The 13,973-nt window shown below is 39.1% G+C and overlaps 1 protein-coding gene across 1 annotated transcript in view; it reads right to left on the bottom strand.

Annotated features, from left to right (window-relative positions):
- Window positions 1-6,827: 6,827 nt before the first annotated feature.
- Window positions 6,828-13,973, bottom strand: part of LOC109921559 (insulin receptor substrate 2) — a 43,580-nt gene continuing 36,434 nt past the window's right edge. Inside the window, exon 2 of the mRNA XM_020521579.2 lies at window positions 6,828-8,757. Within this exon, the coding sequence (XP_020377168.1) occupies window positions 8,753-8,757 (5 nt within the window). The 3' untranslated portion in view covers window positions 6,828-8,752. The remainder of the gene's footprint in view (window positions 8,758-13,973) is intronic.

Genomic DNA, 13,973 nt, shown 5'->3' with positions numbered 1-13,973 from the left:
CACCATCTAAAATTGTGATTTAGCAGAAGTGACACCACAAGAGTTCTGTCTGATGGTCCTCCCAAGAACTGTCATATGTTATGAACCATGGAAGGTGGCAGGTTGGTTAGGAGTGCATTGGAAGAGGTGATCAATCCCAGCAGCACAGAACTTGCACTTGTTCATGAAAAAGGAGAAATCTAGCTCTGATTTTCAGTCATATTCTGATTTATTTTTCCTCTTTCATTTTTCCTTTTATCTGAAAAATGGGTGATTTATTGATATATTACTTCTGGATTTGAAAATTAAAACATTGAACAACCGTGCGCCTTTGCACTTACTAATGAACTTTTTTTTTATTTCATGAAAATAGGTCCTCATGTATTGGCTAACTTTCTTCTATTCTCTGTTTTGTCTTTTGTTTCTTTGTAACCAGCTCTTTATTTCAGTTCATTCTCTTTGCTATTTTTGCTTTTCCTGCATGTTCTTGAGTTGGAATAGGATTAGAGGAAATGAGAAAAACTAAAAGAGTTCCTGAGAAATCTTAGTGTGTATCATAAAAGGAATATTGAAGTCTTTAAATTAATATTCCAAGGCTTCTCAAAGGAAAGGTGGGAACAATTAATGACTGAAAAGGAGAGATAAAGGGCAGAATGATATTTCAGTCCTCAAATAGAAAAGCTATCTGGTCTGGTTGGGATGTAAGCTAGTTTACTGAGGAATGAGAGGGTATAAATAACCATGATCATGTTAAATGATAGAGTGGGCTTGAAGGGTTGAATTGCTTACTCCTGCTACTAATTCCTAAATAAGGGAGGTTCTGGCCATAGTCTTCCAATCCTTGCTTAAATGGTGCCTGAGACTGGAGGGTTCCAAATGTTACACGCTGGTGAAAAAAAGAGAGTGAGGTGTATTCAGTAAGTTCAGGACAGTCAATTTAAAACAAAAACAGAAATTGTCAGAAAGGTTCAGCATCTCTGGACAGAAATCAGAGTTAATGTTTCAGGTCTAGTGACCCTTCCTCAGAACACAGTGATCTTAATGAGATACCAAGGTGTAGAGCTGGATGAACACAGCAGGCCAAGCAGCATCAGAGGAGCAGGAAGGCTGACGTTTTGGGCCTAGACCCTTCTTCAGAAAAACCCTTCTTCTCAGATTTTCCAGCAACTGCAGTTCCTACTATCTCTGAAACAGTGATTTTAATGTTGGCAAAGGGGCAACTTGTAGAGACAATAATCCAGGGCAAAATTAATTCTCATTCGAAAAACATGCACATAAATGACACTTGCTTCTAGTAGAATAGTTAATATTTTTTTTTCTAATCCCATTGTTATTTTATTGTATTATTCTTAAACAGTTAGGATTTACACAGTTATCCCTTACTACTGTAGTACAACCAGATGTTAAGCAACAAAGCTCCAACATTTCTGGCTTAAAAGTGTCATAAATTAGAGTTGTGAGAAGTGTAAGCCCACTGCCCATATCACTGCTCTTATCATCCACGATATTTTATAGCCCACTATATATATTTCTGCATTTGTTTAATTTTCACCCTATCGCAACATGGCTAACAGTCATTGCCAAATTATCATTCTTAGTCATTTCTTTGCCATTTAAACTATGCCTTCTTAAGGAGTTAGAGTCATACAGCACAGAAACAGACCCTTCAGTCCAATCACTGCATGCCAACCGTAATCCCACCCCAGTATCACCCGCCTGTACTTGGCCCATGTCCTTCCAAACATTTCTTATTCATGTGTTTATTCAAATGTCTTTTAAACATTGTTATTGTACCCGGATCCAACACTTCCTCTGGAAATTCATTCCACACGTGAACCAATCTCTGTGTAATAAAGTTTCCCCTCATGTCTTTTTTAAAATCTTTCTCCTCTCACCTTAAAAATATACCCCCTAGTCTTGAAATCCCTCACTCTAGGGAAAAGATGCCTGCCATCCACCTTTTCTTTACCCCTCATTATTTTATAAACGTCTATAAGGTCACCCCTCAACCTCTTACACTCCAGTGGAAAAAGACTCAGCCTATCCAGCCTCTCCCCATAACTCAAACCCTCCATTCCTGGCAACATCGTGGTAAATCTTTTCTGACCTCCCTCCAGCTTAGCAACATCCTTCCTATGACAGGGCGACCAGAACTGAACACGTTACTCCAGAACAGGCCTCACCAAAGTCCTGTACAAACTGAACATAACATTCCAATTCCTATACTTAAAAGGACTGAGCAATGAAGGCAGGTGTAGTAAAGACCTTCCTAACCTTGTCTATATGTGACGCAAACTTCAAAGAATCATGTACCTGAACTCCAAGGCGTCACTGATCGACAGCACTACCCAAAGCCCTCCTTTTAATTGTATAAGTCCTACCCTTGTTTGTCTTACCATAGTGCAATTCCTTGTAATTAAAAGTCTTGCATGAACACTCATTTTCTAATTATATCTGATTTTAATCTGTATTATATCCTGTCTTTTATAATTCTCCACTCCTTGTATAACAGCAAGTCCAGCATTGTTCTCTCTGACATAGCTATTTAAATCAATTAATGGTGGGTAATCATGTGTAGAGCTCAGTGGGGCACCTACATAGGTAATTGGTGTCTCACACATCTCAAGCAATTTCAAATAGGAATTGAAGTGCTAGTAGTGGACAGTCCCATCAGTGAGTGCAGGGCTGCCAAATTCTGCCTGAATGGACGCAACTGCTGAATATCATCAACTGAGGACCTTATTGAGGGAGCAACAGAAAATATGGGAAGTTCTGACAACCAAATCAGCTGCACTGTAGAACGATTAGGGGAGAGATGTTTCAAACCTCCATTCAAATGTCTATGTTCATGCAAAGTGTATTACCAGATGTAGTCGACTGAGTGAATGCTTGGGATCACACTCAGCCTACCTTTTCAAGTGAGGATTGTGGAATGGGGTGGCTGGGCCATGAGATAGAATGGATAAAAACAGCATGTGGAAGTGGGGCCTTTGCTCAATGTTGTTCCATGCCTGTCCCCTTATATCCGTCCAATCAGAGCCTCACATGCTACCACTGGTTTCAGGTTTTGCAGTCTTTGGGGCACCAGAACGCACACACTATCAGACAAGAGCACTTAAACATGCAGGGCATGACACCAAAAGCCCATCTCTAACTCTGTAGAAGTCACATTGGCTGCATCATAGAGGAGCTCTCGAAAAGAGGAAGAGAAAGGATTTGGAGTTTCACAGATTATTCATTTTGGAAAAAGTATCACTTGCATCTTTCACTTTTGAGCCATAAAATCTATTTCTAAGTTCCATTGACCCATCCAACCCGTTTTTGTCCATGTCCTGCCATGTGAAGAATGGAATGACAAGGCGTAAGGACAAGAAATACGCAAGGGATATATTGTTGACTATGGGACTGATTTTGATTTGATTTATTTATTATTGTCACCTGTCTTGAGATACAGTGAAAAGCATTCTTTTGTTCTGAGGGCTTGTGGTAGAACACAGTGGTTTCAGAATTGGTGTCATCTGATTGCACTGCCTTGGATTAACTGGCACATGCCTGAATCAGTCCAGACCAAACATCCCTGCCAGTTATGTGCGCACCTCTTGGGGAACGTGCCACCTCATGCTGCTCCTTTGGTTACCCTTTCTCCTCCAACAAAGACACAAACTGTTTATGGTCTTCAGCGAGACCATCAACATTCTGGAAACACTGCTTGTTGCAAACTCGGCTCCCCTGGATCTGTAGAGGCATCTAAAACATATCTTCAGCGCCTGGTTTGTGTCTTCAATGACAGCCCCTGAGCTGATGTGATCCTGCTGGACCTTTCCTGATTGTCTGATTGGGTTCTCTGGTAGGTGTCATCAGGCATGGCTTTCAAGGTTGGTCCTTGTCTTCAAACAGCTGTCTGTTGATTCTGTTTCAAGGTGTAAAATCTGTGGGATATTTGACTCATGCATAATGCCTGCATCCTGTCATCATCCCTGGCTATTTTGTACAGACGTGATGGTGGTTATAGATGAGCAGAACATTGGAATCCCTTTACGTTGATGAAAACTCTCGGGTGATCAGTAACACCTTTGATTATGACGTGTGCAATCTACAATCTATTGGAATCTAGCAAGACCAGTAAATCTGTGAGTCCTCCCATTTCACTTGCCTCATCAGCAATAGCACACAGAGGTGATGACATTGCAAAACATCACATTTGTGCCCATAACAATAGATTGAGAGAAACAACAAGGACTCACTAAGTAGGTCCCTGGCAGTTGTAACATTGACTATCACTGACCTCTTCTTTCGGAAGGTTGCAGATGACAACAACTACCTGACTAGAAAGTCTGAGCCTCTTGAGACTGGTGATGTCCAGTCAACAAGATATTTCTTGAGGACCACATCTGTAGTCATTCCTTCAGTCCTGTGAAGCAAGAGGTTGTCGAGGAGAAGACAAATGCTGCGCCCATTCAATTCCCATTGGCAAAAATTCCAAGGTGGCAAAATTAAACGTCAAAGTTTTGGAAATCATCAATGAGTGTCGAAAGCACGCACACGGAATAAAAACCAAAAGAACTGCGGATGCTGTAAATCAGAAACAAAAACAGAAATTGCTGGAAAAGCTCAGCAGGTCTGGCAGCATCTGTGGAGTGAACTCGACCCAAAATGTTAACTCTGATTTCTCTCCACAGATACTGCCAGGCCTGCTAAGCTTTTCCAGCAATTCTGTTATCGTCGGAATAAATCCTGTGTGTAAAAGCATTTCACTAGACGCTGTCAGAGTTCAGTTTTAAAGCCTTTCTTCCTGTGATTTTGTCAATCTATTAATTCTCACTGGTCTTTCATCTTGCTTTATAAGGCATGTTCCAGAAAATACAGAGGGGAAAAAATGTGGAAGGTTGCATACAAAGTGTTGAATTGAAATAGATTGTAAGCACTTAACGTATTTAAATTGCAAAACCTAGAAAACTTTCCCACCAGTTGAAGACATGCACAGAATAAAGCTGGATGTCTATGGGGTCCTGCTGAGTTCTCAAAGTACTGACAGTTCCAACAGTTTTTACTTCCCAACCCTTGACAAGCTTGTAAAACTGTCCTATGCAAGGAGTCAGCATTTAAAAATAAGTTGAAGAGGTGGTTCAATGGAAGGAACATGGAAACAAACACATGGCATTAAGACAACTTCATCACAGGAGTCTGGACTTTCTACTTTACATGTAGGAAGATGTTTTTTGAATAAGTACCAAATTTCATTGATAGAAATTAAAATAAATGTAAAATTAAGCTGATTGGTTATGAAATGTACTACATATTAATAGATTAATTTTTGGTGCATACGTCATGAAAAGACAGGTCATAGACAGAATGTGAGGACATGAAACTAAACCCAACACTTAACACTCTTACATTTCATTTTTTTTGAAGATGTAGGAATCCTTTGAACTATTGTACAGAGGCAAGTAGCTGGTTGGTGTTTCTTTTCAAATTGAGTGTTTGGTATGTGGACTGTAAGACTACCTGGGTTCAAATGAGGACAAGAACTGTCCTTGAACTGTTGCAATCCATGTTGTGATGGTAATATTTTCTAATCAACCTGCTCAGAGATGTTATTACTGACCTCTGAAAAAGATAGGAATTGAGCCTCGGCCTATGGTGCCAATTTTGCTTGCACTGCTGAATGGCAATTTTCAATTGTGAGTTTGATAAAGCCACTTCAGAGAGCATTAAGAGGCAGGTGCAGGCAACACTGGAAGTGGTGATAAGCAATTTTTCCCTGTAGAAACAATACTACGCCATTTGGGTTATAAAGGCAAAAGTGGAAACTTGCATGGTTGTTGCCTTTTGGTAGTAATTTATCTTTACCTTTTCAATAAAAATAAAGCAAAATACAAGCTACAATTTAAAACAAAAAACAAAACCAATAAATATTTAGGTGGCTCAGGGGTTAGCACTGCTGCCTCACAGCACCAGGGACCCAGTTCAGTTCCACCTTTGGACGATTGTCCGTGCGGAGTTTGCACATTCTCCAAGTGTCTACGTGGATTGCTCTGGTTTCTTCCCACAGTCCAAAAACGTGCGGGTTAGATAGATCGGTGTTTCTAAATTGCCCATTGTCCAGGGATGGGAAATGCAGGTTTACACGGATAGGGTAGCAGGGTGTGCCTCTTCGGAGGGTCGGTGTGGATATGATGGGCCGAATGGCCTGATTCCACACTGTAGGGATTCTATGATTAAAAAGAACACTGTGGAGAACAATGATAGAATGTTGAAGAGATTAACATAATGATTTACAGGATAAAAGGAGAAACGCAGCTTTATAAGTCAAAGAAGAAAGATGTACATAGGCTAAATTTCTGTGTTTCTTAAAAAAGAGATATACAAGGTGATAGCAACAGGAAACAGGGCAAAGTTAGCTGTGAACTTGAATTCACAGATTTTGCATTCATCTTGAACTGTTTGAATGTATTATTTATAACCAGCAGCCATCAGCATCCAGTATCCCTAAAGGGTAATGTTATAGGTCTGCAATACCAGAAAACCGAGATTCCGATTGAACCTTCGGAAAATGGTTGGCCTGCTGTGCAATAATTTTGGATGTGCACTGTTAGCTGCTGAGTGTCCTCAACAACAGCATTGGCATGTTAGTTATATAGCCCACCTAGTTGCAAGTAGCATATGTTTAGTTTTCCAGCATTATGTTGTCACTGGAGGTGAATTCTCACTGTAAATATTAACCACAGTCAATGCGTATGCTTTGTCCAAGTGAACATTGAATAAAGGGGTGTAGAAATGTGCAGAATGACCCTTGTTTTTCATGCATTTGAAGTACACTTATGCAACAAAATCTGAGCAACAACTGCTTTCATAAATATTGTAGGCTATTTTATTGCATATGGCTATTGAGACAGCATTCAAGATCAATACAGATATAGTACAGTATACTATTCTAAATCAATTATTCATCTTCCGGCAGCATTACATTCAACTTTACTTACAATATATACAACGGAAGACACAGCAAGATATGTTAAAGTTGCAATTATCTCTTGTCTGGTCACAAGAAGAAATATTACCTAATGTTGTATTTCCTGACAACTGAAAATGAAATAAAAACATGAAAACACTGCTTTTATATTATTTAGAGTTTAAACAGCATCAAGACAAAAAAACACGCACTGAACTGAAAGGGGCAAAATATACAGATAGCAAACTTTGCTGCACACTCTAGTGATCTTTGTAACTAGCGTATACAGATAGATAGTAAATTGCGTTCAGAACTGTAAACTAATGATGTAAAATATTGCATACAGTTAAATGTTTTGATACAGTGAAGTTATGAAACTCTTAATTAGTGGCAAGTGTTACTTAGCTCATTACATTCCATACTCTGCTGTTGTCTCAGGTAATGTAATTGGTTGTCAGCATTTTTTCGTTCAGTGCCATGATTCTAAGTGGCTTTTAATATAGATTCGGCCACTTTATCAAGATTAATTTCAATCCAATTTTACATAATGTAAAAGTTAGCAATGCTCACAGTACTGATTTTCTTTGTATAGTATATTTACACACACCATTAGGCATAACAATAATGGAATCGACCTTTGTTAATACAGAAGCCTTCACACTGGTCTGTAACTTCAATTACTGGCATTGCAGAAAATTGTGTCTACATTCAGAGATATCTGGCACTTTCATCAGCTGTTCTGGTATTAATAAATAAGTTAGCAGAAAGGTCTTGAGGAGCCACATTCACCAAAGCAGTACTGAACAGTCCAAGTTCTGCATTCAACATAAGAAGCACTCGTGGTTAAGAAATAGCAAGAACATTATTCTCTATATATCTTTTAAACAAAACCTGCTGACTCCCCTCTGAAGGAATCAAAGATTCATTTTAAATAATTTGTACAGTTGATAATGTTTTGCATTCAATTGCATTTAATATTTACATTCTGATGCAGCTCAAAATATGTGAAAATCCTTATCACCCACATTTGAAATATTACAGTTCTCTCCCTATATTAACTTGTGGAAGGTTACCTTCCTGGTCTTAGTGAAAGCACTTGGCTGCATCTTGCTGGGTCTTTCATGGATCTTTTGATCCAAATCCAATGTCCTGAAATTGCACTTAATTTCCCTCTTACAAGACCATTTTGTTTTATCTTAAGTTAGGCTCAAACTAATCAACACGAGATCTTTCTTGAACAAGGCAAGCCCAAATTTCTGGCTCATCACACAGTTAACTATATTCAAGGTGTTAAACAAGATGTTAAGGCCTAGGGTTTGTGTCTCGGGAGTTCAGTAGCGATAAAGCAAAGTTTGTGCACATTCTCCCATGAAAGGCTGACTTTAATAATTAAACGAGGTAGGATTTATACCAGGTCAGTAACATTCCAGTTCAGTCGGTTCCTGGTGTGAGAAGCATTTCAGAAAAGTAATGTGGTCAAGGTGTTACCAAACTGGGAAAGTTGAAGGTACTAACATTTGGCCATATCTCAGCTTAAAGATAGGCCTAACTGGCAACAGCTAATGTACTGCTAAATAAGTACTGCTTCAGTGATCACCCAGATAAGGATGAGGGTGGTCAATATCCATAGCAAAAACTAATGAGGCAGAAAGCTTCCTTGTCCTTGAAGGTATGCTGTGCATTGCAGTGTTATAACAGTCTCGAGGCATTATTGGTTACCCATTCACAATGAGGAAAGAAGGTAAACTTGAGCAGCATTCCACAAAAGGTGTTGCTGAGCAGCATCGCTTGTGTGAGGTTCCAGAGATGATGAAGGGTCTGTCAGTCTGAAGGAGAGAAAAGAAAAAAAATGTTGCTTGAAACAACGTATAACTTTACAATTCATTTCGTAATATAGACCTTGAATATCACCTAAAAATAGGTGTGTCACCCAGGCTTTCCTCGAGACCATCAGGACAAATTTAAGAATACCAAATTTCAAACCATCATAGAATTTATACGACAGAAGACAGTGGTCAGCAAGTTGACTCTGGCAGAATACGTTCCTCCTGCGGTTAACAAAAGCTAGAGTACAGTCCATACCCAACCAGCCCATGCTTGCAGAACCCACACTAAATTATCTACTTTTAGATATAATACTGCGATTGGACATCGACTTCTGGACAGTTTTGAATGTGCTGATGCCTGCACCAACATCCAATTTAAGTTCTGAGGAAGGGTCACCGGACCTGAAACGTTAACTCTGTTTTTTCCTTCACGGATGCTACCAGACCTGCTGAGCTTTTCCAGCAACTTTGTTTTTGTTCCTGATTTACAGCATCCGCAGTTATTCCAATTTCACTTAATCAGTCCAGCTCATAATGTATCTCATTCCCACTTGTTGGAAGTGGCATCTATTTCTTCCCAGGGACATATTCCTTATAAACAACGCAAACATGTTCTTTCCATTACCCAGAATCATGGAGAACCTATAATTCCCCATTACTATCTCCATGGCAGTGCCTCTGTCAGTCACAGTCAACTCGCAAACCAATTAGCACCCTTTTCTCCTGTTGTAAAAATTATTACGTAAAATTTGGTATTTTTGTACTTATGCTAGTGAGTACCAAAAAAGCTTCAGCAATTTGTCTCTGATTTCAGCAACGTAAACTTTGCAATGTAGACATTCACACATGTTGATTTTGCTTAGGCTGACTCTTTGCAGTTGTTTTATTTATTTAATAAACTATTTACATACACAGAAGGCTCGGATAACAAGCTGCAGCTATTTCCAGTGCTTGAGCTTGCATCTGTGAAACCCCTCTCAAAAAGTTGTTTGGTTAGTTAGCTAAGCATAGTAACAATTCACATGGGAAATGTTGCTTTCGAGGCAATGTTTATTTCTACAGCAAAATAGAAGTTTAAGGATTAAGGCAAGGAATTTAGAAAACAATGCAAGTGGGTGGTTTGCAGAACATGAAGAACATTGTAGTTGCAGTGTGTAGTAATTTCATGTTTCTGGGAAGAGAGTCTAAATCAACAGAACTTTCTAATAGTCTGAAGGTCTGACATACAATACTGGAAGTCATGTCTATGCTTTGATTAGATTGCAATTTCAAACTGCAACCTACAAAACCTCTGCCCTATATTTGAACGTATATTTGCCCCTTTTTTAAAAAAAAGACGATAAGGTTGACTGGAGTTTTAAAATGGAGTAACTATGTCTAACCCTCAACTTGGTTCTACAATTTATGATGTTGATATATGCAGCTTTACAATTCTAACTTTTTATTATTAAAGCTCTGCAATTTTCTACTTGACAGATAGCTAACAGGTGAGATGAAGTCTAAAACAGAAGATTCGATTCTCAAGAAGATTCAGGTCTGACCTTTCAACTAACTGAATGAGAACAGAACCTAAGCAGTGAGAGAGGTTTCTGGAAAGTATGGGTCTGGTGTTTACAATGGGAATACTGTGCTCTAAATATTACTGTTGGCACAAGTTCTTTTCAATTTCCTAAAGTGCAGTTATCAGGAGCCCGAACACAGGGTTCTTTTGTTTTTCAACATCCTATTGAATTTTTAACAAAAGAACTTCAGAAGATAATGATTATCAGATGCAGAACAATCTGCTGCTCAAAAGTCAAACTCTTGAAAGGAGGATTTTGAAGCACAAGATAAACATTTAGAGGATGAAATCAGTTTATGGCAGCAACATGGAACAGCACTGGTGTATCAATAGGTGACTTTGTTTCAGTCTAGCCACACTTCTTGTCACTAAGATCACAGAACAACAATTCAAAACTTTTTTTTTGGGTGACTTGAGTCCAAGTTTCACTGCCACACTTAATTGGTTGAAATTTAAAATTCTTGACAACATTTTTCAAGATAATTAACATTAAAAACTAAAACAAAAACCTGGAAGAACTGAGGATGCTGGAAATCAGAAACAAAAATCAGAAATTGCTGGAAAAGCTCAGCAGGTCGGGCAAAATCTGTGGAGAGAGAAAGCAGAGCCTTCTTCAGAACAAAAGTAACAACTGTTAAAAAGTAAAGCATCGGCCTCTGATTCACTAGCTGCCCACTCCACAGCTCTCCACCTCCCCAGGTGCCAGCCACCATTCTCAGTGAGATAAGAGAATTTGATTGACCAGGCACCTGAGGCCCTGGCCCGCTGTAAAATGGCTGAGGGTGAGCTGGCCAAGTGGAGGTAAACTCCCTGCCCAGCTTTGCATTGGAGGAGTTCTGTGTAAAATTTAGCCCTCAGAGTGCATTACTACAATGATAGACTGATAGACCACAGCCTTCAAGCCTGCATGCATCATTTGGTTATTTCGCTAAGAGGTCCTTAGCTAACACATGTTCTTTTGTTTTCGAACAATAGAATATGAAGGGTGTGAGGCATTCAACTCTTATTTTTCATTTAGTGATTGTCACAAGGTGGCAATTTATCAATGGCTGGTTGACCAGAGGGGTATCATCTATTTGACAGGGTATTTGGGGTCAACTACATATTGTATCATTGATCACATGCAGTTCAGACCAGATCAAGGTGATTTCCCTTCCCTGAAGAACATCAGCAAATTTGTTGACAATGCGGGATCATTCATAGTCATTTAAATGATCAGCTACTACATTTAGATCATAAGAAATAAAAGTACGTCCATTGAGACCGCTCCCCCATTCAATAAGATCATCATAACCGATCTCATTGGGGCCTCAGCTCCCTTGTTGGTCAGCACCCTCTTGCTCGATATTAATTATATTCAAAGACCCAGTCTCCACTGGTCTCCAGGGAAAAGAATTTCAAACACGTCCGACCCTCTAAGACATTAAAAAATCCTCCCACCTTCACATTAAATATGAGACAACATACTTTTAAATGATGACCGTCATCTTGGATTACCCCACTACAGGAACCATCCTTTCAGCATCTATCATGTCAATCTTTATGTTTCAATAAGGTCATGTCTCATTTTTCTAAACTCCAACTAGTATAGATCCATTCTGCTCCACCTTTCCTCGTAAGACATGATCTTCAAACCCTGAATCAGCCTTGTAAACCTTCTCTGAACTACTTCCAATGCAAACACATCTCTCCTTAGAACCAAAACTGTGTACCGTACTGTAGGTGAAGTCTCACTGATGTGCTGTATAATTGCAGCAAAACTTTCCAATTTAGTTTCATAACTTGACCAAGCTATTGTCTAGCATCATTTTGTATGTTCAATTAATGTACTTCAATCTCGACACGTTGCCTGTTTGAAATAAGCTTTTACTTAGCCACTGCAGAAATTCTTTCAAAAGCTGAGAATAATATGCCCGATGCAAAATCACTTCCAAAGCATTTGCTGCATAGTTCATACAATCTGCTCAGTAACAATTACAGCGAGGGAGGGTTAAGTAGGTATTGCCTAGTATAACCAAGCAGAATGTTTGCAAACTCCTGCAACAGCTAAGAGGTGCAGCATTAAACACACTTTCTTCTAGAATGTTGAGTACCAACACAAAACAAATACTAGTCAGAGCCATCATCATCACCACAAAAGGAACCAGTTATGGTGCTGAGATACATTTATGTACTGTGATACTGTGAAACCAGTATTGTTAACATCTATTATAACTTCTATAAACATAAAACCGACTGAGTGTTAACACTTGTATATCTAGAGTCAGATGTACCATTTCACAGACCGGAGCACACAGACTCAGCATATACTCCAGTGCAGTGACTTTGATGGCTGCAATTGAAAAGGTGCTGTCTTATGGATGAGACATTAAACCAAGATCCCATCTAACTTCTTAGGTAGCTGTAAAATATCCAATCACACTGGGGAAAGAGCATGATAGTTTCCCAAGTGTCCTGACTAACTTTCATACCTGAAGCATTATAATGAAACAGGTTAACCGTTAATTTCTCTCAGTGCTGATCATTGCTATATGCAATGTAATGGTTATATTTACCTACATTATATCTAAATTGATACTTTTGAAGTATAAGTGTTTTGGGCCATGCCAAGGCCATGAAAGATGCAAGTTATTTCTTTTTCCCTTCTCTGTGATCTTTTTATTTGACTGTAATGTTTATCCTTTAAACTTTATTTCTTATTTTCTAACTTATACTATGAATCACTGTAAGGTAATGTAATTTTTTTTTTCTTTATTTCTGTATTTTGTATCTAAAATTTATATCTAGGTGCTTTGTACCTAAGATGGCACCATGAGGGGCAACATTGTAAACTTTCACTGTACTCCTGTACTTGAGTACACAGGACAATAAACCTAATTCTACTTCTCCTCCTTGCTGCTGCTAATAGTTTGAGACTGAACCAGACTGACTGAACATCTCAGTACCAGAGATCAACTTCCAATCATAATTCCATGCCACCACTAACACCACCGACTTCCACCTCCCTAAAATTGCTTAATCTTATCCGTGCCTCAGCTCACCTGTTCCTGAAAACTTAATTTGTCCCTCGGTTTGCTATGAGATTCAGCTGTTCCTGACTAATCCTTGTTTTTATCTTCCTTAAATTTGAAGTCATCCAAAACTCTGCTGGCCACAGCCTAGCTTGCCTCTGAGTTCTGTTGACACGCTATCCCTGTGCTTGCTGACATGCAATCACCCCCTTTAAAGAAACACTTCACATTTAAAGTTTTGTCTTTATTTTCCAATCCATTCATGGCCTTGTCCTCCCTAATCTCTGTAATCTCCTTTGGCTTCAGCTAATGCTGTACTGGCATCTTGAACATCCTCAGTCTCAATAGCACCATACCTAGTGGCTATGTTTCACTCCTGGGGTTCCAAGTTCTACAATTGCCTCCCTAAATCATTTTCCTGCTACCTGTCTTCCTCCTTTTAAATTCTAAAAATTCTCCTTACAACCTACGTCTGACAAAGCTTCTGGTCATCTCCCTTGATTTTTTTTGTGCAAGTCATCTTTTAGAGATAAATAACATTCCTGTGAAGTGCGCTGGGCAATCAGCATAATTCTAAGATAACAAGGTGTAGAGCTGGATGAACACACCAGGCCAAGCAGCATCAGAGGAGCAGGAAGGCTGAC

This window comes from Rhincodon typus, chromosome 6, assembly GCF_021869965.1.
Source record: "Rhincodon typus isolate 14 chromosome 6, sRhiTyp1.1, whole genome shotgun sequence".
NCBI classification, from domain to species: domain Eukaryota; kingdom Metazoa; phylum Chordata; class Chondrichthyes; order Orectolobiformes; family Rhincodontidae; genus Rhincodon; species Rhincodon typus.
This window is presented reverse-complemented; position numbering and strand designations above follow the sequence as displayed.